The 27461-nt window shown below is 40.8% G+C and overlaps 3 protein-coding genes across 6 annotated transcripts; 1 reads left to right on the forward strand and 2 right to left on the reverse strand.

Annotated features, from left to right (window-relative positions):
- The first annotated feature begins 6892 nt into the window (after window positions 1-6892).
- On the forward strand, window positions 6893-7877 carry LOC122129935 (centromere protein P-like). Its single transcript, XM_042704675.1, has 3 exons — window positions 6893-7043; window positions 7294-7385; window positions 7470-7877. The coding sequence occupies exons 1-3, from the start codon at window positions 6979-6981 to the stop codon at window positions 7586-7588; spliced, it is 276 nt and encodes a 91-aa protein (XP_042560609.1). The 5' UTR covers window positions 6893-6978; the 3' UTR covers window positions 7589-7877.
- A 1508-nt stretch (window positions 7878-9385) lies between these two features.
- LOC122129934 (inositol-pentakisphosphate 2-kinase-like) lies at window positions 9386-23563 on the reverse strand. Of its 3 annotated transcripts, none has more exons than XM_042704673.1 (14): window positions 23454-23563; window positions 23243-23330; window positions 19306-19365; window positions 19054-19149; window positions 18888-18954; window positions 18299-18420; window positions 17809-17898; window positions 14027-14085; window positions 13810-13882; window positions 12519-12798; window positions 12205-12340; window positions 11176-11278; window positions 10845-10924; window positions 9386-10617 (listed from the first exon to the last, which is right to left on the reverse strand). In XM_042704673.1, the coding sequence occupies exons 2-14, from the start codon at window positions 23321-23323 to the stop codon at window positions 10389-10391; spliced, it is 1476 nt and encodes a 491-aa protein (XP_042560607.1). In that variant the 5' UTR covers window positions 23324-23330; window positions 23454-23563; the 3' UTR covers window positions 9386-10388. The 3 variants fall into 3 exon arrangements, with proteins under 3 accessions (XP_042560607.1, XP_042560608.1, XP_042560606.1); XM_042704674.1 differs by having other exon boundaries at window positions 23418-23483; XM_042704672.1 differs by lacking the exon at window positions 23454-23563 and having other exon boundaries at window positions 23243-23388.
- Window positions 23564-26052: 2489 nt separating this feature from the next.
- On the reverse strand, window positions 26053-27220 carry LOC122129937 (protein BTG1-like). Of its 2 annotated transcripts, none has more exons than XM_042704678.1 (3): window positions 27084-27220; window positions 26772-26914; window positions 26053-26515 (listed from the first exon to the last, which is right to left on the reverse strand). In XM_042704678.1, exons 2-3 carry the CDS (start codon window positions 26887-26889, stop codon window positions 26160-26162), a joined length of 474 nt encoding a protein of 157 aa, XP_042560612.1. In that variant the 5' UTR covers window positions 26890-26914; window positions 27084-27220; the 3' UTR covers window positions 26053-26159. The 2 variants fall into 2 exon arrangements, with proteins under 2 accessions (XP_042560612.1, XP_042560611.1); XM_042704677.1 differs by having other exon boundaries at window positions 26772-26965.
- Window positions 27221-27461: the final 241 nt, after the last annotated feature.

Consider the following 27461-nt stretch of genomic DNA (forward strand, 5'->3'; position numbering starts at 1 on the left):
TATCAGAGTTTTGAAACCACATTGGTAAGCAGTATTGCCCAGTAAAACTTTTGTCCGGCCCCTTCTCTCTCATTTCAGGGGAGGGAGGATACGTTTGGGCTTAAAGCACGCCGTCAGCTGAGGAGGGGAAAGGAAGGGAGAGAGAGGTCATTTTGTGTGTTTGTGTGCTGGAGAGAGAGAGAGAGAGAGAGAGAGAGTGAGGGCTTGGAAGTATGGTGCTGTTGTGGATTTGTTTTTAACAGAATTTAGTGGGCCTTCCTCAAAGGAATGACACAATAAAATGTTGTAGTGTGCATGTTATAGTTTTTCTGCATTCTGGGCTTGTTCTGTAGTATTTATGGTTGTCTTGACACAGAGTATTTGTCATATTCAGTGAAATGATTATGTGCACTTTGTGAAGCACATCTTATTGCTTTTCTGAAATAAATGAGGTATTTTAATATATCCCAGGCTCATAACCACAAGCCTTTGAAGGAACTTGAATGCTATGTACCCAAAACACTAATTGATGTCCGTGAAATAGGTATATTCCTGGAAAAGGAATTAGTCCATGTCATTTCCTCAACAATGATCGTTGATGTTTCCAACGATCATGGAAAGTCTGGAAAATTCATGGAGTTTCTGGAAAAGTCATGAAATTTGATTTTGGTCTATGTAGGTGTAATGAAATGTATCATGTTCTCTTGGATGGAGACTGTTTTGTTGTGCTCATTTCTTCAGCATGATACAGTTTCTACTTGAATTGACATAGTCAGACTAGTCTCATAGTAAAGTAATGGAGAAGGACATTTTTCATACAATAATTAGGCCCAATCTGTGCTGTAAAGTATGCCATTTTTGAAAATGGGTGGGAATCCTGATTTTAACAATCAGTACAATGAAAGGTACATAGAGTATATCAGATCTATCAACTAGTGCTGAATTCAAACCAAATCCTCTATGTTACGAAATGAGATAAATCAGATGATTATTTTATAGACTCTTTTCCGTTGTAATGAATTGACAGTCTGTCATTATCCCATAAACTTTTTGTCCAATTCAGAAAACTGCTCCTCACAGTCCTATAGCTGTCCTTCCATTGTGTGCGCTCAAAACAATTCTGATGCTCGTCCAAGTGCTGCCTCTGTGAATGGGAAAGGAACATTGTGGCTCGGACCAAGCCCTGAGCAATCCCAGACAATCAACTTGTTGATTCAGGAGCACAGAAGGCAGGGGTGTCATTTGATTTGACGGTTGAGCTCAAATATCAACAACCTTTTGCCAGAATCACAGACTGCATCTTCAAGGACCTTCCTTTTCAGCTCTGTCGTTTATGTTTGGTTTCTTTTGTTTCATTTGTCAATATATTTAAAGTGTAAATTCACCCCCAGCTCTGAGCCAAACTCCACCCACTGAGAGGCGGGCAAGGTGCTGTGAGTGGGGACGGGGAGAGTTAATAGACTGGAAGTCTGTGAATATCATGACGACGTAGAGAGGTCCCAAACAGTGGACTAAACGTCTGCATCGGCCTTGCAAGTTTCATGATGATTTGAAACAGTGGATGGCTTGTTGAACCATGTTTAATCCATAAAATGACAAGTTTTTATGATGATTTGAAACAGTAGATGGCTTGTTGAACCATGTTCAATCCATAAAATGACTCACTGTCTCACGCCCTCCACTGGCGTGTCTTCACAGTGCATCCTGGTGACATCACTTCCTCAGGTAAACAGTGCACCCATATCCAGCTGTCCAAATCATGGAAAAGAAAGCAGAACTCATCCAACCACCCAGCCCTCCTCCATCACTCTGTGTTTGCATGCCCACATCAGGCCCTTCCGCCAGCCCATAGCCAGTAGGGTGAGACGCTTGGTGTGTTGTGACATATTCCTCCATAACTAACCAGCATTCAAATATTCCGCTAATGGTGCTGTCATGGCAAAAAGTGACCGGGCGCCAAAAAGAGCCCGGGTGACGTAATATTGGCTTTCGAACGACTCTTGAGTGACAGTTGCTATACCAACACTAGCATTACGTCACCCGGGCTCTTTTTGGAAGTCACAGACTGGCGCTGCATTAAATACCTCAATAACGCGATTTACCCCGGAGCATCTCGCATTATACTGAGACCAGCTTGCCTGTATTTTACCTGCAATAAACCAAGCAAAACAACCATGTGCTTGATGTTTGACTGTGTTAGGAAAGTTGTTGACTCACTAGTTTGTTATAGTGTCAAAGTAAGCACATTTCAACAGGTTTCGCCGCTAGCATCTCGTTAGCGATTAGCAATCCCTCCGGTGGCTGCTTTAAGAAGGTCCTTAATGTGCTGTGATTAATAGACATATCTGACGGCACCCACAATTACATTTTCACAAGACAGGGAATTGTTTGCACCACCTTTATATATAGAGCACAACGGGAGGAATTGCTAATCGCTAACGAGATGCTAGCGGCTAGACCTGTTGAAATTTGCTTACTTACAGGATATCGCCACTCGGAGATTCTTCTGAATGAAGAGTGCGTTACAAATAAAATGAATTATTAATATTATTATTACCGGCAGGTGTAGCTAAAACGGAATACTTCATAGTTTAGGCACAATATTAAGAGACTAAAAAGCAGCTGATGGCTTTCGAACGACTCTTGAGACTGACTGATAGCCAAAAAGTGTCCGGATTACGTAATGCTAGCATTGGTATAGCAACTGTCACTCAAGAGTCGTTCGAAAGCCAATATTATGTCACCCGGGCTCTTTTTGGCACCCGGTCACTGTCCTTCTGTCAGTCTATCTGTCCTTGTTTAGCCTTGGGCTCCCTAAACCGTTTGCCAGTTTGTAGTTTGTCCCGTCTGGTTGGTAGGTACTCACCAGTGGTGACCGGGAACACTCAATAAGCTTTGACGTTTTAGAGATGCTCTGACCCAGTCATCTGGCTGATGTTTTGGCCCTCGTCAAACACATACAGGCCACCATAGTGTCTCCTCTCCATCAACATCTATTGATATTTATGTTAACTTCATTGAGTCAGATAGACCCCTGTAGGTCTTCATTTAAACGCTCAAGCTTTTGAGATAGCGGATAGACTAACCATTAATATTAACCAATGAGCTTCCAACTAACTATAGGATTGCCAATCTTACCTGCTGTTTCAGCCTCTTTCTTGAGGTACAAAGTGGTATTATGAAAGAGGCTGTGTCGATAGTAGCTGTTTTTGTTTGTTTTTGGAAATTACTTTAAAGCTGTTATTTCTTCACATTCTGTACATGTTTTCAGTTTAAACTAAAATCATTACATACATCACCTCTAAGACTCAAAAGACATACTGGGCGGAGCGGTGAAAAACACTGAATTGATTAACTTCAATTTTCAGACCTGCAAAGGTGAGAGAACATTCCGAAGGTTTCTGATCTCAATGCTCTGGGAGATATCAGTCATGTGGAATGTGTCTTCAGGATCCTTTTCAGAAATGGAAAGGTCAGCATGTGGGGATGTTTTCATAACTCGTGTGTAGTGAAGGGAAGGAGTCCTCCAGTAGAGGTTATCAGTAGTGCTATCCTGTGACAGCATCATGGTTAGGCATTTATGTCCAGACTTGCCATGAGGTGTGTTGGTTGTGTTTTACTATCTCACCTGCAGGGAGTATGAAAAACATATATTTCACTCAAGAATTTGACTTGAAAATGAAAACGGTGCTTCTTGTTGAAATGGCCCATATGAACCTTAAAGCAACTCAGTTCCTTTAACACTACTATAAGGAACTACAATATGGCTGTGATTATGTGGTGATAGGAATCAAATATGTCATAATATATCAAATAGATGGCAATGTGGTACAGGAGGTAGAGAAGTCGTTTAGTAATCAGAAGGTTGCTAGTTCGATTCCCTGTCGAAGCGTCCTTGAGCAAGACACTGAACCCCTAATTGCTCCTGATGTGCAGTGTGCCATCAGTGTAAATGTACAATGTGTATACATCCTTGTAAGTCGCTTTGGATAAAAGCGTCTGCTAAATGACTAAATGTAAAATAGAAAAAAATAGAGATTAAAAAAACGTGCAAGGCCATAACTGATTTACCAGTCTGATAAAAAACGTTTTAAGAAAAAAAAAACTATGACTAATTCTTTTACTAAATATGTTGCTGTTTTGAAGTGTGACTGTATGTTTAAACAGAGGACGCCGTCACTTGTAGCTCTGATCAGGTGAGGGGTGGAACCATGTGATTCAGCCCTCAGGTATGCACAGCTGCGTCTACTCCTCCCACACACCCCACCCCACCCCACCCATCACATGCCACCCCACCCCACCCCACCCCACCCCACCCCCTTCTTGTGAAGTCACAAGGGAAGGAGTTGTTCTATCATTGCCATCTGATTCTAAAATGCTGTTAGCATTATCTCTCTCCTTGAGTCCTGAAGAGAATGATGAGGAGATTGACCCATGTGTATTAAGAGTGAAACACTGAGTACAGTCACTTTACTGATGGGTAGAGTAGATGCTTGGTGACAGTGGAGTTTTAGAATGGTATGCCCAATTGGGAATGGGTCAATGGATTATTCCACTGCAGTATTTGACTGTGATTTGATATGTTTTGCCCTACTTTCTGTGGTATGGTAACACCAGAAACCAATCAACATTAAGCTACAATCCTTCGCTAATTTCATGCTGTTTGTGAAACAATTTGTCCTGTACTCCTCGTTTATTTTCTTGACCAGAAGTGATGCTTGGATTGAAAGAGGCCGGAGGAAGTGTGTGTTGGTGAAAAACCATTCTGACGAGGATGGGTGGCATGCCTGTGATGTTTTTCCAATCCACTGCTAGTCTCCAGAGGAAATTCTGATTCCACTGTAAGACAAAGTCAGAAATGATCTCATAGCCATCATTAAGGCTGCCTAGAGCAAAGCCACGCTGTGTTTAATGCTTAGGTTGAAAAATATGGCTCTGTTTAAGTTCCTTTTTCCGTTGAGGTTATGTTGGTTCGGTTAGGTTCTGGTTATAAACTTAAGCTGTTTTTCCACCTTTCTTTGCGGAAATATGTAAAGTTAGGGTGGCCTGAATCTTGCCAGAGCTTGTTCATATAATGTGAAGAGTTTTTCATAATATTCTGTTCTTGGTTGTTGTGGAAGTAATGCTGTCTTAGAATATCTGTATTTTGTGTCCAACTGATTGACACAACTAAATAATTCGAATAGAACCTAAAACACTGTGCAAAAGGGTCTAGTCTGAGTGGACACATGTCCACTGAATGGACCTGGCTCTGGAAGGTCTCTCACAGCAGATGTCTTTGTGTAAGCAGCACAGTGTTCAGCGTCTCTGTTCAGGCTGTCCTGCCAGCCCACACCTGTTGGCACACTCAAAGGGCATCTGGTTTGGAAAAGCAGTCTCATCTTATGAACAAGCTCAGAAAACTCTGACTACATTGTCTGACACCTTAATAACTGTGTTGAGGAAAGTATGCTGTTGGCATAACATGTCTCCTGGACTAGACACTGGGAGTGTAGTGGGCCTAATGGCCAGGTAGGGCACTGAAGTCTCAACTAGAGCCTTTGTGGAAGGGAAACAAGAAGAGTTGGGGGAAACGCTGTCTTGATTTCAGACTTGGGATCATAGTTATCCATAGCAGCCATAATTGCTGTTGCAGTAACCACTAGCATGTGTGGTGTGTACAGTCTAGGAGGAGATGTTAATTGTGTCTGTCTGTACCATCTCTGCCACATTTCATTACTGTGTTTATTGTGTCCATGTATTAGCATACATATTGTGTCAATCAATTTGTACAATTAATGGTGTTGGCTTGAATTACTTTTAAATACTCTTGTATACAAAATCTAAAACAGACATCGTTTTTGAGATTACATGACATTCCAATTATGAGGCATCTTAAATAGCTGTGACTTTTGTTGGAACAAACTTGGTCCATGAACTTTCCTTGTTAGTCAAGGAGTTTCTGTTCTCCATGTAGCCTGCTGTTTAATGACAAGAATAGATGTTGGGAAAAGTGTGTTTATTATGTTACAGCATAACATTAGTGTCGTCATGAATGTTTGGAGCTTTTTTTTTTTCAGTTCAATTATGTGTTGTCTTTTATCAAGGAATATGTCATCAAGATAGTAGTTTTAATCTTAGTTTGAGACAGTCGGTGAACATTTTCTTGCTGATTTGTTGGAACCAGTTTACCCTTGTCCAGCATTTTGCATTTCAGTTTTTTTTTGCCCACAGAAATGTGTACAGGAGATTCCTCTTTGATAACTTCCAGCTTTCACAACTGCCATTTTGTATTCAACTGACGAATATGTATAGTTGGGTGTGTTTATGTCTAATCATTAGCCCTCACAATGAAAAGAGGTATCTGCTTTTCCAGTCAGCAGAAAATCTGCCTTCCACATCTACCGCCCTCCATTGTGATGGATGGAAACCATGATTACGGTTCAACAAATGCCTCTCATAAATTGAGTCCACAGTACTGATTAGAATGTCTCTGTGCAAGACCACAGACTGGGGGGATGAGGATTCTTTTCAGAAGTTGTCTGCCGTGTAGAGGGAGTTTGGACCTCTTGGTGTACGAGTGTGTTTCTCATGAAAAGCCGCAGATTGACTCATTCTTTCCAGATATGCCGCTTAAAGCAGTGCTCTGACTGCAGTGTCCCCAGTCTCCACTGTCTCTGCATCAGCCACAGAGGGAGAGCTCCCATTACTGGGAAGAAAAATCCATCTGAACTTAAGAAAATGGGTGAAATGTCTCCTTTTAAAAATGGAATGCTATGGATTATGATCATTGCATATCATTAAAATGAGAAACTCCATTCAAACTAGTCACATCATTTTGGTAACAGTAGGCCTTGACTAATATTTTCAAGACATGATGTGGGGGAATCTGTCAACGGAATGGAGTGTGGGTCTTGAGAGCTATGGAAACCTCAGCTGGCATTTTAAAAAGCCTTTTTGAAAATTGAGCAGTAATTCCTACGTGTCCCTGGTTCTGTTTTTCAGGAAAAGTACCCAGATATGGTCAGTCTTCCTGAGGGGTGCCAATCTGAACTCATGCTGATCCAAAGTCCAAAACTCCAAGGGTATGCTGTTTACCTCACTAGTAGAGTACTGCTCCTCGCTTCCCTTGGTTTTTGCTGAGTATTTAACAGAAAATGTCTTGTTCCTGCACAGTCCTGATTATGGTACAATATAATTGTAGTCTTAATGAAATCCTTCATCAATGAGTGAGACTGAATTTAACATGTATTGATGTAGTGTACCTCACCACTGCAGGTAAATAGTCACACAATGATCCGGTTGAGTTGATTGATGTTTGTGTTTTATACCCAGCTGCACGATGTGTATTTTCTGGGACATTGAAGTGACACTGGAAGGCGATGTAAGACCCAAACTCGACCTTCTGATGAAAATGCCCGAGGAAGGTAGGACTCGCAGCATCACATGATTTATTTATTTATTTTTTAAATGCATATCCCTCTTAATAGGAATCTTCTTTCATTTGACAGCTATGAGGATGGACTCCAAGAACATTGTGGAAAATGCTCCGGACTACTTCCTGAACCTTCTACGCATTCTAGGACCTGAAGCATCTATTGAGAGTGTTATTAAGACAGTGTGTGTGTGACACTTTAGGAGCTGAAACATCTATTGAAAGTGTTATTAAGACAGTGTGTGTGTGACACTCTAGGAGCTGGAGCATCTATTGAGAGTGTTATTAAGACCGTGTGTGTGTGTGACAGACTGAGAACTACAGTGATAGCACCAAGCCCATTCATCATCATTTTATTCAATATGAACAACTCAGTACAATCAACCATTAGCAAATGTTTTAATGCCATCTGTACATTCTCTTACAATTACTCATATGCACATACTGTATGTAAATATATATTCATTAGTAAAGACCTAGAAAAATAAATAATTTAAATACAAAATTCTAGACAGCAAAATTCACTGTGCATTCTGAAATAGTTAAACCTAAATCCTTTCCTTTACTGTATGCATCACAGTGGGTGTGATTTTCTTTAAAGAGGCTTAAAGTCAATTATATTTTACAGTGAAATAATCTTTCATAGTTGCTTGTGTTTGAGAATACTAATAAAATCTGCACAATCTGGGAAATATCGTTTTATTATTTATCTTAAATTCAGTGTTGGGAAACCTTTATTAAGGTAAGACACTTAGTTCAGACTAAACTCCTTACTTTCATGAACTCTTTGGTGCAAGACCGTCTCAGCTAGCTCTTTTGTGCTGAAGGACATCATAGCTAATGCAGTTTTTAATGGGAATTTCTTGGGTTACACTTTCATCACCAATGGAGTGTGCATTCAGATATTATTTTACAGTCATGTCAGTAAAGAAGATGTGCTGGCTGTAAAGCACTAGACATGACTGACACACTAGCACGTTGGGTCTGGAGACCTTCTTCTCTTTTACATACTTAGGGGAAACAGAAAGAGACTTCGTCCTGAGGAATAGAGAAAGCTCTTACATTTCTGACTCAAAGGTACTCAATGTGTTCTGGGTTAGCAATCCCATGCAGCTCTGCTCGGTGCACTTTAAGGACTGAAGCAGCCTTTTCAGGTCTCTTGTTGTTGTAGTTGTCATTATTTGGAACCTAAGTGGACTGAAACACTAGTGATGCACTAGACAGACATGATGGCCAGGGACAAACGATCATGGATTAGCTCCTCATAATCCCCAATAAAACAAAAAATACAAATCCTAAAATCAATTCCAAATAGGTTTTTTTTTTTTTTTTTTTTTTAAATTGTACCCTTTCCAGAAGCTGGCCATGTATACAATAACAAAAGTGACTGACTGACTCCATAATCATGCATCTTCAAGTCTGAAACTACAAAGAATCCAGAAACTCATGAGTAATGTTAATTTGTGTCTCAGATCTGACTATAATAGGCAAAACCAAGCCTTAACCATGTAAGAGAATAGGACTGTTGAACTCTCCTTGATTCAAAGGGTCTGCCCGCTGAGGACCTAAAATGTTATATAGGCAAGGTTCATATGTTGACCTGCACGTGCCCACAAATTGTTTAATGAAATGATCAATGTAAAAACACTCTGACAACCATTTTACAAGAGCCGTCCTCGGAGCAACTCAAGGTGTATGCACATGTATGTTAAAGGTAAGTAACCAAATTTAACTTTCTCTAAAAGCAAGATATTTATAGCACTTTGCAGTCTATAAAACCCCTAGACACACCACCACAGAAAAATTGTGGTTGTTGTAACAGAACAGGCTGCTGTTGGTCATCACCAAACAGCGTCACTTAGAAGAGGAAATGGCAAAGCACAGCAGCACACCGGCGCCTCACTCTAGTGCAGCCCTCAACATGTTTGACTACCAGCACCGGCACTTCACTCTAGTGCAGCCCTCAACATGTTTGACTACCAGCACCAGCACCGGCGCCTCACTCTAGTGCAGCCCTCAACATGTTTGACTACCAGCACCGGCACTTCACTCTAGTGCAGCCCTCAACATGTTTGACTACCAGCACCGGCGCCTCACTCTAGTGCAGCCCTCAACATGTTTGACTACCAGCACCGGCGACTCACTCTAGTGCAGCCCTCAACATGTTTGACTACCAGCACCGGTGACTCACTCTAGTGCAGCCCTCAACATGTTTGACTACCAGCACCGGTGACTCACTCTAGTGCAGCCCTCAGCATGTTTGACTACCAGCACCGGTGACTCACTCTAGTGCAGCCCTCAACATGTTTGACTACCAGCACCGGTGCCTCACCGTCACCGTCACCCCTCCCAAGATACAAGTACTACCAGCAACAACTACAAGAACCAACTTGAAGCCATTTCACTCAGCTAGAATTGCTGACACTCCCACTTTTGGCACATGTTTCCCACCCACAGAGAGCTGTGAACACAAAAGGACAAGTACCCAAATAATATATTTCAAACCATTCAACCCGTGGACTCCCTCAGTGTCATTCACACAAGGCTATGTGCTTAAGGAGGCCAGCCCCCCAAGGCAGAGAAAAGGAACCCGCACGCACACAACATGTGCACAAGAAACACCAGAATCATTCCACCGCACTGGAGGCAAACAGCGTCACGTCACGTCTCCGACATTCAGCTCATAAAGTATGGGATACGTCTCAAGATGAGAAAACTAAACAACTACAAATCCACCTCAACACACAAAGACAGACAAAACAGAAAAAAGTTCCTATGTTCAATCATTTTGCATTTGTCATTGCTCAATTCCAAAAGCAGCACAATGTGGAGCGGAGCTGTGGTTGGATGAGAGGGATGGGGTCCTCTCGCTCCGTGAGGGCTGTGGTTGGATGAGAGGGATGGGGTCCTCCCGCTCCGTGAGGGCTGTGGTTGGATGAGAGGGGTGGGGTCCTCCCGCTCCGTGAGGGCTGTGGTTGGATGAGAGGGGTGGGGCTCATACGGGATGGAACACCAGCGTGCGCTCCTCCCGCTCCATGAGGAGGCTGGGTGAGGCGCTCCGGTCCTGTTTGGAGTGTGTGCTCCGCAGATAGTAGTTGACTATCTTAGAGTCCAGCTTGTGCTGGTAGGGGATGGCGTCATAGGGCTTGGGGTCCAGGTCCAGGATGGACACGGAGTACGTGAGGCGAGGCTTGGCAGGCTGGATCTCCAGGGTGGACTCAAGTCTGTACAGAGGGAACACACACAGATTATTATTATGTTTATTTATTATATTTTATTTATTTATTTATATTATTAAGCCCATGCTATCCTTCAATGAAGAATAATCAATTCAAGTCTGTACAGAGGAAAGAAACACACAGATTATTCTTCTTCATAGCAGGATAGCATGGGCTATACCACCACTGGACCTTTTGACTACTACACAATACAAACATGGCAGTGTGCTTACACTTGATCCTCTCCACAGGGGGCCAGTGTGATCATGACGGAGCAGTCTTTGGCTGTCATAGCAACTCTGTACTGATGAACCTACAGAGTAGATAGATAGATAGATAGATGGATACTTTATTAATCCCGAGGGAAATTTTTGAATAAAACATCATTTGCAGCAGTAGTTAATAAGCAGAACCATACAAATCTTGAATCAGATGGAATATGGTAGTTATAGTGTGGTCATATCTGTTAGATGGATTATTGAAGTTCAATATGCCACACCCCAAATACGGGTGTCTCCCAGATAGATTGATTGCTATGAAAGAAAAAGCAGAGGACGATCTTACCTTTCCTATGGCGTACTCTATCGATCCATCGTCTTCTGCAGGACAATTCTTCACCTTCTCCAGATAACTGTCATTATACGGCCCATCAATCTGCAGTCTACTCCTGGAATGAGAAAACAACCAGAGTTCTTTGAATGAAGTACTGCACAGATTACAGTTCTACCCAGGATAAAGGGCAAAGAGCATTCAGTCTTAACAGACACTACTGCCACCATGTGGTCATTTCATTTAACTACAACATTAACCTGTTTTTTTTTTTGCTTGTTTGTTTATGAACATTGTGATTGAAAGCATACAAAGGATGGAGCGAAAGTGCCCCAATCACACAGAAAATGAGCTCATTCTTTTCTCTCGACAGGCCTATACCTAGCCTGACGTTGTCATACTCATAATTCTAGTAGTAGTATAGTATAACCATAACGTAGACCATCGGGGCCAGCTGATAAATTAAACTTTTACCGGATCCCGTAGGAAGGACGGTAAAAACATCTTTTCGATCGACAAATGCCTTGATCACGTTGGGGAGAAATTATGCCTGACCAGAAACTGTTCAGACGAATCAAATTGTCAGGGCGGGCTTTATACGATGATGGACAGATGATCAACAGTAATGTAATCAACACGTCACCAAAGAGCGCTTGGGTTGAATTCGTTTTCAACAAACATGGCTGCCGCTGGAGAGCTGAAATCTGTAGATTTGAGTCTGTTTTAGAGGACCTCGACAGCGCATTAATTTTCAAAATTAAACTTCCCGACCTCAAATGTTGTGGGCGGGGCTAAGTTGGTCTGGTATCCAGGCTAGCCTATACCCATAATGCTCATTAATATAGGAAACAAATACCAGTTGGCTACAAGTTTCACAAGTGCATTCTCTCACACAGCAAGGAACACACACATTGCACTGCTTCAGACAAGCATCTTGTGGCCATGCGCCATTTGACTTACATGGGCACGGAAGTGACTGGCACATTAGCAAGATTCAAGATTTTTTTCTTCTATCTGACCAGCTGGTAACGTACAGTTACAAACCTTTCTTTGGGAAACTCCTCCAGATACTGCTCCACGCGCTTGTAAAGAGGATAAATGCCTTCGATGTCCAGGTTATCCAGCATCTGAACTTGAAGTATTCTGCTGAGGACTGAGTCTTTTGACAGGCTGTTGTTACCTGGCAAATATAGGTGAAGTTTGTTTTTTAATTCATGTGGAAAATTGAACTGCAATGATCAAAGGCAAAACACTCAGAGTAGAACCACAGCCATGTTTCTATTCACATAGAATTGGAATGTAAGCGGTAACTAGCAGTAGCTGCATTCCAAAAGATCTGACTGGTGAACATGGCTGACCATTGCGGAGCAGGTCCCGGTGAAGAGGGCTGGCCTCGCAGTAGCCCCGCGCGTCAGCAGGATGCACCTTCTTGGGTTCAGCGGTGCGACTGCAGCTCCAGCTGCTGAGCAGTGCACTGCTGACCACCTGGATGAACTCGTTCAGCACGGCCTTGGCTGACAGGTGGCCCTTGTAGAGCCCTGCATTGTGGGTGAAGTAGGGCCTCAGCTGCTGAGCCAGCGCGCTCATGTCCGGCGTCTGCTCCGCAGCATCCTTACAGCCGAAGATCAGCTCTCCGCCCTGCAGGAACGTGCACACACACACGGGCCCATTTGGAGAAAGAGTCAGGGAAAGCTCCTGTTCCAGGGTCAACATTTTGTGGACACCTCGCATATTAAATAGATTTAGCAGCTGCTTCACCTGCACCCATTCAAATTATTAACACCCATCACAAACATCTGTAGTGGAAGGACGTCATACTGTATTTAGTGAGACGTCATGTGGTGTTGGGATGCCATTTGTTGCTTTTGTTAGAAACAAAGTCAGTGACATTTCTGCTTCATTTGCCCTGGTCAACTTTCTACAGTAAGTACAAAGGGGGAATGTTTAGGAGTAAGGTGCCTAACAAGCTCACCTAGCTGGACCACTAATGGTTTTGATGCATTAGCGCTTTAACACTCAGTCACCTGTGGGTACGCTCAATACTTAGTTCCAAACTGCCTCAGGAGACAACAATAGCACATAAACTATCATCATATGCTGGTCAAACAGTATGGTCTGTACGTGTGGTTCAGGACGGATATTTATGTGGAGCCCTTTTGGATGGCTTGAACTGGGCCCCTTACTTCCAATTAAGGGGAAATCTTAAATGACAGAACAAACCATTAGACTTCAGACAACGATAGGTTTCCAACTGTGTGGCAACAATTTGGGGAAGCCAATGTCCCTATGAACAGTGACCAAATGTTTTTCTAAGGTGTACAAGAACTTGAGGGCCTACTTCAAGTCCCATCGAATACTTTTGGGGTGAATTAGAAATCTTGACCTTTCCACATATTTTCTTTTGTATGGTTAGGTAGCATATTTACATAGCACACATCAGATGTCACTTATAGAGAACGGATGACCCAACTTCCTGTACAATGTGCAGTTATTCTAAAAATCTATAAAAAGGTGTAGGTCTCAGTCCTAGGAAACGGTGAAAACACTACATGTCATTACGAGAGCCTGAAATGCATATATATTGATTGACTGAAATGAAAGCCTTCAACAACAGGTATCCATCATTTCAAAGCAACAAGGCATCCTCACCTTAAAGATTTTAAAGTTGTTTTGCGGTTCTTCAAGAAGGTGTTTGACTGCAATATACATTCTCTGTTTGTTCCTAGACATACAAATGTTGGAGAGATGTTGGTGTTAAATCCATCAATTAAAAAAACTAAAACTGTATCAAAGCACCAAACTTAAATGTGTGTTTTCCATAGACAAATGGCCAGAGTTGACAGTCAGTTGACAGTACAGCACTCACCCTGAGAAGAGGTCCAAGGGGCAGTACCGGCTCTGCCGTTTCCACTTCCCATTGGCTAACTGCAGAGGAATGTCACAACATGAATTACAAGGATCTACTTCCAGTATTGGGACGCATTTCAAACACTCTACCAGCAGGGGTGCATTTCAGATGCCACTAACTGCTAGTACACTTCACCTTCCATGACCATTCTGTTAGAACGAACTCCATGCACTTCAGCACACACAGGTTTGAACATTCAGCCCAAATATTGCTGCATGCTAAAACCTTAGTGGATGGAGGACTGCCCGCCCACTGAGGACAGTAGTGCCCCTGTATCCACGGGGAGTACGTTCTAAGACCTACTGCCAATGGCTGAAACCGTGAATGGTTGCCAACACCATATGAATCGTTTTTTCCGTGTACATGCTTACATATGATATTTTGTGTAAAAAAAAAAAAAAAAATAAGACATGAACAATAACTAATAAATAAAACAATAATAACAACAAAAATAAAACAATTATAACAGTGGTTTAGAGGGGGTGGCAAGAAACCCAGCAGGGTATAGTTGCCGAGAAAACTTGATGTGACCCGTCATGTGAATTGACCAAACATTGGCTGATATGATCACACCTGATCGATAGGCTGTAACAGTTTTTGATTGGCTATAATGGACAGGCAGACAAGCGGTTTTGAAACTCTATAATCCACCTGATAACTTGGGTAAAAATTGAACAAAATTTGTGGCCTGTGAAAATGTTTGAATCCTTTCGATAAAATCCATCAATAAGGTTGACATGACATGTTGCCATGTCTCAGCCTTGGGACCTCCCATGACATATCAATCACATCAGCAGTCATCAGCCAAAACACATTCTGCTTATTGCAGCATCTCCGAATGGTCAGATGATTTGCCTTTGATATATCAAAGCATTGCCCAGATTTCAGGACCTTACTTCCTGTTTGGCAGCTTCGTCGCTGATTTTGATTGGCTGTATCAGAATAATGCTTTTCACAATCAAAAATCCATATTGGTCTGGAGATCATCTGTGCCGATTTTAGTGAGGGAACAAAAAGTGGCCTGTGAATTTTTTTTTAACATTTTCATAATACCAAAGATGGTGAATAATCCAGTATGATTGACAGAAAATTGACGTCAGAGTGCGTTGAACCCGGCTTGATTGCAACGGTACTTCATTATTTATTTTTTAATTTTTTTAAATTGGGCATAAACACACCTCCAACTTTGACCCGTTGGTGGCGCTACAGCGCTCAAGGCGCAGACAAAGCTTAATGGAAAGCATCCGGGGACTGTCCCCAATCAGTGTGCCAAATTTCAAAACTTCTTACCACATGGTTCTAGGGGCTGCCGTACTACAGAAGAAAGAAAGAAGAAAAAGAAGAAGAAAATGTAGAAACACAATGGATGCCTAAGCAGCCGCTTGGCCCCAATAAGAAACGGTAGAAACTAGGGGTGGGAATCTCTTGGCACCTCACGATTCGATTCCGATTCAGTGGTCAACGATTCGATTCTAAACCGATTATCGATTCTAAACCGATTATCGATTCTAAACCGATTATCGATTCAAAACCGATAAAACGATTATCGATGCATGCCGATTTTTAAAACATTTGAGTTTGCTACTCAGAGTCTCAAATCACTTCCTACTTTGTGTTTGATAATCAACAGATGAATTACCTTCTCTATTTTTTATTAGAGAAAAAGCTTTTCCTTGTCACAATTGTGACTTTCAATGAACAATGCAATAATCGATGCAGCTTGCATTTCAACACAAAATGGATGTGTAAAAAAAAAAAAAAAGAAAAAAAGAAATACTTTTTTTATTTATTTATTTTTATTAAAAAATCGATTATGAACTTTTCTGAATCGAGACAGAATCGTTCTAGAGAGAATCGAGAGAAATCGAAAAATCGAAAGTAGAAACCCAATAGCTGCATTTCCATTATCGGGCTAAACCAGTTGTGTCCCCATTGTCACTACCAGGGATTGATCGAACCTTCTCTGGGCTTTGTGACCGGCAATCACCCTTGGGCCAAGCAGGGCGTGTCAAGGAGAAAGGCAGGATTACCAGTCAGGTAAGAGAGGTTCAGCACCAAAAAAAGCTATTCAAAATGTGCAATGGTAGCTTGATCAAGTAGGGGAGCCTGAACAACCAACACGATTGTAATAGGTGTCATGGACATACAAGCTACAGAAATTTCGAGTTGCACAACTACCAGGGTACCATCAATTAAAACCCAAGTCTGTTACAACTTTTGGGGGGGGGGGGGGGAGAAATAAAAAAATTAACTTGCCCTGGCTGTTACAAGACGCAGGCGGGCTAGGCAGGCCACAAACACGGTGCCTATAATTATCCATAAAACTGGTGGATCAAATATCAATATATTTATACAATACAAATCACAGCTGGCTCTAATGAACACTCAGATTCACACAATGTATTGCAGGGAAGGATTATAGCCATGTTAACCCAGGCAATGGTCTCCCAGCCATATAATGAATAACCTCACGTTAACGTTTTGAATGTCTATTTTCTCTCGATCAATGAATTGTCAATGACATCGAACATAGTGGCATAACAGTGGAGAAATTTCGATTGGCACAACTACTAGGGTACTATCAATTCCAACTTGAGAAATGGTGTGATTATAACAGTGTGTGTAGTGATTTATGGATCTAATATGGATTCAATATATTTTCAATACAAAACTCTGAAATTGGCTCAAATGAACCCAATATGTATGGGTAATTAATTAACATCAAATGACTGCTCGACTGTTGAAGCGGATTTATTGCAAAGAAATGATTAGCATGCTTTCCGAGCTATGGTGTGCTCTAAACACTAATTTAGCTAATGTTAACTTCACTTCTGTAATCAATTGAGGCTAGCTTGCTATCTAACGTGAACTATGCCTATAGCTGGCTTGTATTAGAGCCACGTCTTCAGGCTACCTGATATCTGGATTGCTAAACTCCTCCAGTACCCTACATGACAGTCTGAGTCTGACCAGTCTGTTTACCTCATGAGGGCTATGCTTCATTTGAGTGTTAACTGTACATTCCACAAAACGAAGACAAGAAACAGCAAACCGTTACTTCGGTTTCCCCTTATATTCCTTTTCTTAACTTATTCTGTTGTAGACCATAGGTGCCTGGTATCCAGACTTTATCGCCTGATATCTCAACTTTTACGTTCACCACAAAGTGGCATGCTATGGCCCTATGACAATACTGGCAGCCCAGTAGTAGAAACGCAAATGTTGTTTTTGTTCTCTGGCTTGAGGCCCTTGGCCGATAGCGGAATCAGGACTAATGGGTGCCTATGCACCTCTCTGCTTGGCCCCCAAACATACTGTAATAACTTATGAGAATGTGGGTTCTCTTGAATGAAAAGGATTCGGAGGTATTTGCTTCACACACAACGGACGATGGAGCAATGAAAGATATCTTGTACACAACAGTTTTACCTTTTCCTTTTGTTCGTTCCTTTCATTACGTCCTAGCCCCTCCCTTTGATAAAACCGTGTAGGAAACGAAAGACGGAATGCAAGAAGGAATGGAGAATCATGGACAGACATACATGAGAAATGAGATGTGCTTAAAGACAGGAGTCACCGATTTTATGCGACGGTGCGGACAGGCTACTCTTTTCTCTTTTTTTTTTTTTCTCACTTAATATTTTGGGCCATGGTAAACCGCAGATAACTGAAACCGTAGCTAGCGAATAAGTGGATACGGGGGTTCTACTGAACTGTGGTCAGATTTATTATGTCCTTACCTTATAATGTTGGTGCATGCAAAACCGGCACACTCTGCGTTTGCATTCCTTGCTGACGTGCACCGAAAAAGGAAGAAATCCACATTTTGGCTGGAGAAAACAAAAAAAAAAGAAGTTGAAATATTTTTTATAATATATATATATATATATTATATATATTATACACATATGTACTGAATTGCATTATATATATATATAATGTATTGTGTCCTTGAAATGGTTGACCGTATGACAGTTTATGCAACCTGGTGAGTTAACAAATTTAAACAAACACGTGAGACACCCTGAAAAGCATGTGACTAGATTCCTGGCAAACTGAAGGTCTGAATCACTCTTCTGCTTTCGGTATTTCCCCTCTCCCATTGTTGCCTAGAGGCACGCCCTGTGCTTTCACTAAGTTCCGATGAAACTAATACCTTATGATAGACAGGTTTCTTCCTATTGCACAATGTTCACATTAGTATTAAATGACAAACAGCAGTTAGGTCACCTTTATTTCGACACAAAGAGGAAGTCTGTGATCTCCAAAGTGGCAGGCATTGAGCTGAGTGAGATTCGGTAGACACAAAGCATACCCACTGAACGTATCCATAACTTTGTCACAGCGCAATTCTAAAAGACCAAAAAAAAAAAACATAAAAAACATAAACACAACATAAAGCAATTCTTCTCCAAATCAACTCCTTTTGATTTTCCCTTCTTTTCCTCAAATCACCTCTAGGGGAACATAATCATATACAAAATATGTGATTAAATTACACATTGGTGTAAGACTGTAATTAGACACTATTGGTAAACACCTAATGTATTGATAACATACGCTACCCCTTCTTTCATCAAAGGTTGTGCATACAGCAGGTTTGGCTTATTGTGTGTGTGCCTATTTCATGATCTTTAGCTAATACAGGTATCGGCCTGAGGTAAGCCCTTGTTGAAATGTACACGATGCCTATAACAATGTATGTAGAAAGATTTCACAGGAAAAGGGTATGGGCTTGTTTTCTGTTACTGGGAGTGTCAGTCATGTTGTCAGTGAGATATTGCAAACAGGAACATTCGGTAACCTACGATGGATTTACCTGGTCTCTCTTGCTGAACCTTTAGAGACAGATGTCTCACAAAATCCAATGGTAGCTTAACAACTTCCTGTTAATACCAAAAGAAATAACTGTCTGATTACACAGTTCCTTTTAAAACACAGAGCTGAAATATTGGAGTATTTTCAAAAAGAACAGAGATACTTACACCACTGTGGACATATGCCTCTCCGAGCAATGGCTTCATGACATTTTTACTAAAATCCACGATGCTGTGTATGTGTCGACAGGCCTGTTCTGTTGTCTAGAAATCAAGTAAAAAAGCCAAAAATCCATGTTTTTAAAATGTATGTTTATTTATAGGTATTTTACCCCTCATGGGTGTACCAGTTCTTAGCAGTTGTTACCAACACACCGTCAGGTTCATTCAAAGGATCTCATGCATAACTGGTGTCTTTACCTGCTGGGAGTGCTCCGCATCCTGTGAGGGGTACTTCAGCAGCCGGAGTACACTTGAATGCTGGAGAAGGAAAAACAAATGCTCACTTAACAGGGTCAAAGATGGCCTTGCGTGTCCATCCAATAAGTAGAATTAACAAAACATAATGCGCATAACATTTTTATTTGAAATATCTACTAGGCTACTAGCTGTGAAATCACGTTCAATCAGAGATGGATCAAAGCTATGACTAGCCACATCTGAATTCAATGGAACAGAGTTCCAGACTTCAATAGCCGTGATTCCACAAATCAGGCCAGTGCAAGCTAGGGCTATCGGCTGGCCAACCGAAGCTAATGGCCTATAGGCATAGTTCACGTTAGACAGCAAGCTAGTCTCAATTGTTTACATAAGTGAAGTTAACGTTAGCCTGTGTTTAAAGAACACCATGGCTCGAATGGCATGTCAATCGTTTCTTTGCTCAATAATCATACAGGATTTTGATGTTAAACGAGCATCCATATATATTGTGTTCATTTGTGCCAGCAAAGTTTTGTACTGAAATATGCTGAAATTAGAAGTCATTACACACACTGTTATAATAATACCATTTTCATACAGTATGCGCGTTTCATGTTTGTAACAAGGGGCAAGCTCACTTTTTTGTGCCGGGTAGTGTCCTTTTATGCCATTCGACATCATTAAGAATTACTTGATCAAGAAAAATTTAACGCAAGGTTATTCATAACATGGCAGGAACAGCAGTGCCTTGCATGGGTTAACATATAATCGTTCCTTGCAACAAACGAATGATCATACAATCTGAATTTGATGGTACTTAAATACATACTGTGTTCATTTGAGCCAGCAATGGTTTTGTATTGAAATATATTGTGTTCTGATCCACCAGTGTTGTGGATCATGACATGCACCGTGTCTATAACCAGCCAGCGTCATGTAACAAAGCCAGGGCAAGTTTGTTTTTGGTTTAATTTGGGTTGTAATTGCAGTGCACCATGGTAGTCATGCAACTCAAAATGTCTTCGCTTTTATGCCCATCAACAGAGTCTGAACCTATCAAAAGTATTACAATTGTGTTGGTTGGCCCCATGTCAACTAGCTACCATTGCACATGTGTGTTAGCCCAAACATTAAGCAGAGCCCTGATGATTTCACATGTTGAACAGCTCCAACGATTCTCCATTTTTTATTTGATAGTGACCAGTGATCTTTTGGCGCTGAACCTCTCTTGCCTGACTCTACGAACACCGCCTTTCACCTTGACACTGCCTCAAGCACCAGTTAGCACTGAAGTTATCCTTTCAGACATCTTTAGGACAGGAAATTGTCCACATGAATCATGTTCATTAGCTAGAAATGATCTGGTAAGGTCACAAGTGAGTTCAAAATGAATGGAGGTCTCTGAAGGTTATGGAACAGTCATATTTGCTGATCTGCTGAAAGGGTCAAAATGAAATTTGGTGAAGTACAAACAACAATCATTTTACCATCTTAGCTATAGTGCCTACTGCCTAGCATAAGCTAAATATGTGCAGGCTGGGACTTCCATAGACCGAAAGTCCTGTTGGCAAACCAATAGACGCCACTTCGATCTCTTAGGGAGACAATATACTGAGTCGTTTTTTGTTTTAATCTGGTGATACACAATTCAGTTTAGAGCCATGTCTCTATGTGGCTCTGATTCAGATATCCTATAAGCAATAGAAAGCCTACCCATGGGGAGAAAGCAAATCCGGTCACCATAGTAACCCATTCACCCATTCACATTGACACAATCCTTATTTTCAAAAAATCTTTTATTTTAATAATTGCCCATGTCAAAATGTCATTGCGGTTTTTTTTTTCTACCACAAATAACTTGATGAATCCCAGAATCAATAATCTCCCAAAGAGGTCGAAGTGGCACTCATCTTCACACAAGTGAGAAGATGAGTGCTGTAAGGAGGGAAGTACGGAAGAATGACCAGATCAGAATAGAGTTTTGTAGAAATTGTGTCGGAGTGTAACTGTTTTGACCAAGACCGGAAGCACAAGGAACCTGTTTTATCCAGCGAGTAGCGCCACTCCAATTGAACACGTTTTTTCAGCATGGCATGGCAGCACAGGAAGCAGGTTAAAAGTTCCAAACATGTTTTACTGAAGTTATGAGCAGTTGTCAATTGTCATAGTTAAATGTGAAATTTGTGGAGTGCTCGCAAATGGCACCAGGAGCTGGCAACTCCCCAACAGTTGCATTTTTCAATTGAATTCAATTAAAATAATATAATAACAGCAATTCCCCATTTATCGCCAAACAGGATCACTTGTTTGGAGCCATCTGGCAGTCCATGAGTGTTCAGCAATGTTGACTCCGATTTGATCGTATCAGTCGATCGGAGCATGCAACTTATCCTCTGTCATGTCCTGCCTCTGCTAAATGTCAAGAACCAGCCCGGACAATCTACAATTGAGAGGTGCTTAGCTGTAATGCCATGTGATCAAAGATCCAAACGTGTCTTTTTGTATACTAAAGTCGTGAAATTCTACATTTTCTACCTGTTTGTTGACATTTCAGCTTTACAGCGACCAATTTACACCCCTCCCTTCCATGCTCCTGAGGCAAGGTGCTGATTGGCTGTACTTGTTCTCGGTCCAAGCCACGCCCTATTTACAGAGCAAACACGAGGTTTTCCATGTTTTAACTAAATGGACAGCTAGATGATCGTGAGAAATAAATATTTTTTACAAAAAAGTGTAATGGATTACAATCATGGGATGCACCTACAAAATAGGTCTTTAAAAAGTTCTACAATAATCAATATTGATTGATATTAAAACAATTGTTGGCTGATTATGTTTTCAGCTATTTCGCCCCAGCTTTAGTAAGAAGAGTACTTCCTTCAAACTTTAGGGATACCTGTTAGACTTGAAGTTGACGCAGATACTGTGATGTCAATTGTTTGTCGGACAAAATGGCGGAAAGCAACAAAGCTTATAATATTGGCCTTCTGATTGGTCCGATTGCCTGTCAAACTCCCAGGGAAAGGTCACTTCACAGTCGGTCACACCTTGACGTGCACAACTTTTTGATAGCCTCCGTACTCGTCAGTAGGCGAAAAGAAGATTTGTATGTGGGGTTTACTGACAAATTAGACGACAGATAATAAACTTGAGCCTTTGGTTTTCAGATTTGGCATGTCCCTACATCAAAGATATTAAAAGGTACTAACACAAAGTGACACATAAGATCCATTTCGGATTATCTGACCTTTAACGTCAAGAAAGGCCAAGTTATTTTTAACGTTAACTCTCGGGACCACCTCGCTAACGTTAGCTCATTCAACTTCACGTTGGTCATTCTGAATTCTCCTGAGGTTAACTAGCTTGCTGGCTGGCTAGCTAACTTCCTAAGTGAGACTGTTTGAGACACTGAGATTATAACGTAACGTTAACTCATTCAACGTTAAAAGTTACTTCCCAATATTGTCAAATTCTGGATTTGTTTTTTCTTTCTCTCAGTGGAACATCTGAAGAGCATAGCTAGCTCAACAACTTCACCATAGGCCAAATGGGTAGCTAGCTGGCTAATACATGCTAACAACGACTAACGTTACTCTATTGGCCAACAAACAAGCAAGCACAACTTTAGTCAGACCCATTTGAAGAATGTGCAACTATACATGCTTCTAGTAGTTTTGTCCTTTTTGTGTTTTTTAATTCGTTAAATTGAGGTTTCAGAAAATAACCCGAGCTAGCATGGCAACTACCGTAACGTACACAACTATGCTACATTTCTTTGCTATGAGATTTCGACCGTATGCAACTTAAACGTTAACTGAGGAACTCGTTCCAGAGATCAATCAAAGTCCATAAAACGTCTTTGGCTAAATGGCAGTATATGAAGCTAACTTACGCGGCTAGTTAGAGGATCTGGCATAAGTTAGCTAATCAAACTCACCTGAACATGAGAAACCACAAGGCTCTTGTTCCCTTCTCCGTGATATTTCCAGTCATTCTCGTCCATTTTATCCAGTTCCATAACACAGCTAAATTTAAATGCAAAGTAACAGAAAACAATCACTTGTAATTTTCACAGACAGACACACAAATGACCGCCGTACAAAAGCACAGACCGATGCGACGGGAAAACAATTCAACAGTGATGTTACCCGTGACAGCAAAGCTCGGAAGCGCGTGTCAAAAAAATGAAACAATTTTCAGTGAGGCTTTGTATTGAAGGTTGATTCGCTCTATCAAAATCACGTGACTAATGACGTCCGAAGCATCGTTTCATACACACACCCATGTGACGGCTTCGAAATATGATTCAAAGGTTTTTGGGTTGTTGACGTGACATGGCATTTTCACTGTGGCACAAGATAAAAATGAATATAATTAGCATTGTTATCATTTTAAATACAGTAAATGGTAAAGCATTTCTTTGTATATATATATATATATTGAGCTAAATCTCAAAATGTTTCCATGGTGTGACTGTCTGAAGCATGATTCAATACATTATAACTTTTATAAATAAAAAAGACATTTTAATTAATGTTGATTAATACCTCAGGCATCATTTTACAAGTGTCTATATTAGCAAATGGCAATACCTTTTTTCATCCATATGTTTCTGAAAGCATAGGAACCTGATGCGTTTTGTCACTGAAAAACGCAAAAAAAAAAGTCCTACAATATGACACCATGTCCTGATTTTACATAGGGCAATTCCAGGGACAACTTTATTTAGTTGAAGGGAACCATTCAAGATCACGTTACTGTGAAGCCCAGGACATAAACTACATTATATGGAAAAGTATGCAAATGTTTCTTGCTAACTGCTAATGACAGGAGGAGCTAATGACACACCTTGGCCACATCCTTGACTACATGCTTGGCAACATACTTGGCTACATTTGCTCACATCTCTTGAAGTTCCATTTGGCTTGCTCAACAAAATGGTCGCCAGCAGCATATCAAAATTCAGTAGCCAATACATGCCTGTGAGGTAAAGGTTCATATTTGAAACTTGCTTGGACCCCGATGATCGCTGCTGTGACTATATTGAAACTCATAATTTTGATAGTGTATACCCCTGTCCTGTTATTAATGTTGATTCTCTACATTTAGGACGGTTTTCAAACATATTCTTGCCTTCAACTAATAATCCTACATACATGCATATTTCTAAAAACTTTGTAAATCTACATGCATATTTCTAAAAACTTTGTAAATCTACATGTATCTACATGTAAATTTCACAAAATACTCAATTTAACAAACAAAGATATCTATTTTAAATTCACACTCATATTCACTAGATAGGTCACAAAACCACAGAACGTAACTCAAATGTACTTCTTCCCATCCTATCAGTGTACTGTCACCATGTCAAGATAACACACCTTTGTTGAAATGGAAAATATCTTCTCATTTCACTTAATTCTTGCTCATTCTCTGGCCTCAAGTACAGGCTCCTTAAAACTCACACCAAGTGAGACCTGCTGCTCCAGGTTTGACCCTTGAGAGTCCCTAAAGGCCCCAAGCAATATACAAAGGGATACATGGGCCCCCAGCCTGAATGCAAATGGTCCAGAGCTAGTCTGATCCAGTGGCATCGTTAGGTCTGATCACTGAGTCTGATCACGGAGATGTTTCTAGCAAAAGAACAGTTAGGTTGTATAACAGAGTGGCCTTTAAACAGTAGATGGAGGGAGGGAGGAGTAATCAAGCACTGCACAGTGGACACAAAGCTGGAAGAAGCACACACCCAGATGAAAAGCTCTGTATTTTAAAAAAATGATCTAGCTATCAAAAACTCAAGGGAAATCATTGAGCGTGGCTATGTACATTGGGTATGTATCGAATTATGTTTGATGCCAAAAAACTGATGTGACTATAGCAACCCAAATGTCTGACTGGATATGTTGTCGATGATATCATTATACAGATTATGTCTCTATACTCTTTTATCCCTACCTGGCAATCGAACTGGGGAAAAACAAACAATAAAAAAACCTTTTGTAAATTGTAACTCAAATTAATGTGTTTCAAATAACGCTATGCTTTGTTAAGCAAGCCTGTCTTGTTTGATTGGTTGTGAAAGGTCAAGCTGGGTCAATGGCAAGGAATGCCAGGCACAGCCACTGCCTATGGTATTAGTCTTGTAAATCCTGTATGATGGGCTATACAGGTGTCTTTTTATTTTGTCCAGGAGCCCTTGATTTCGTAATCCCTCCATGCTCATTCTCTCACTTTGTGTGGCAGTCACAAATGCACCGCTATGCAATACATCTAGTTTATAGAAACTGCTTGTAATGGAACACTGTCTTAAATATTACACCGTGATTCATATTTGAATATTAACTATCCCCAAAAAGAAAATGTTTTAGAGTAAGCCCGTCTCTCTTATTAAGATTAGTATGGGCTATGATTTTTGAGCAATTTTCATGAGAGAAGTTGCCCATGCCATGCCAGAGCAATGGAATATCCCTTTTAAGGGGGGAGGGGTTATGCCCCTCCGCACCCCCATTGGCCTTGTAGTGGCAGTGGAACAGTGGAACAGTCTTTGGGTGGTGCACGGGCATCATTTGCTTGATTGTCCACACCTGAGAAGTTTATTAAAATGTTTATATTTATCAAGTCAATGTATATATTTATTGAAAAATAAACCCCTATTTTTTGTAAACTCTGTGGTCTGTCTCCAATTTATCTCAATGTGGGAAATTGTATTATTTTGTTCAGTACCCTCAAATGTGAATAAAATGATCAGAAATACTAAAATCTTTATTGTTTGAAAAAAGCGGGAGAAAATATTAAGAAACAGACCTATCACATGAACATCCCCACTTTCAGCAATGGCAATGACTGAGCCATTAACTGATGACAGTCATCACATTGAAAGATTTGGAATGGCTTGACCTTCCAATTCTAAGTTCATCTTTACAGCTGTTTCTGTTGTCAACTAGGTTTGCACTTGTGGCTGCTGTAGGTGGTGTAGATTCGTAGAGCACACAGATGGAGCCATCCTCTCCTATCCGATAGGACACTTCGTATGGGTCGACCCACATGGTGAGCTCACTTGGCAGTAATGAGAAAAGTTGCTCACGGGTCAGTCCTGTGGTACTAGCAGCTTTGCCTATCAAAGGGTCCATTTTATGATTGATCCGAATGCAGCGATACCCCGAGCCTTTGCAAGGGGAATGAGGAAACCAATGGTGTTCATAGTGCTCTGAAATGAAGAGAAAAGACAATGCTCACTAACAGGATGTTCCTTACATTGTTCTTTATGATCTTCACGTAGGCTTACCATGCTGCCACAGATTTAGCTGTTGTTCATAAAATCATGTTATTGTAATATGTATTAACATGACAACAATACCAGTAATATACATCTATTTAAATCTGTATCTGTGATTCTTTGCACTTTAGCTAACAGGTTTTGATATCTAAACACAATACTTGTACAAGACGTGTGCCAGTCTTACCTCCCAAAGCCTCCTCCAACGAATGACTGAAATTTTGTAGTTGCTCCTCCGAGAGCAGTCCAGTTGTTCTTAGCAATCTTGCGACGAAGCAGGCAGCTGTGGATACCTCCGTTTTCATTCTGTCACGTCTGCTTTCTCACCAGCTAAAATAAATAGATTTTTACTCGACTATAAAAGGTAGCCTCGGTGAAAACCTGGAGTCGAATAAGACACAGTTATTAGCACTTCAGCTAGCAATTATGATTCTGTGTGAAGTGACAACATTCCTCATATCCTTTGTTAGCCAGCGATGCAATAACAGCAAAAACTAACCTTTTCCAATACGGTTATACGAGTTGACTTATTGTAACTACTTTGTTAATATTCACAAAGTAATCAGAATAAAGATGTAAAGGTAAAGCTTTCACAACAACGGTGGAAATAGACTTAGGTCTAGTGCTGCCACTGGTGTCGTTTCTCAGTCTTTTTTGTGGATTGTAAACATTCCCGAACACCCCTATTCTTGGGAACCAATTGCATTTTGCGATGTTGCTACGTCACAAGGCTACATTTACCAGCTAAATGACTAACATTATGATGTTATTACACCAGAATTCCACTTTTCTATCACTTTTTTAACCCTGTCATCCCTGAATAACGCGTGTTGTTCAATATTTGCTATCTTTGTCAAATTAAGCTAACATTGGGACT

The sequence above is a fragment of the Clupea harengus genome, unplaced genomic scaffold (genome assembly GCF_900700415.2).
Source record: "Clupea harengus unplaced genomic scaffold, Ch_v2.0.2, whole genome shotgun sequence".
In the NCBI taxonomy this organism is placed as follows: Eukaryota; Metazoa; Chordata; class Actinopteri; order Clupeiformes; family Clupeidae; genus Clupea; species Clupea harengus.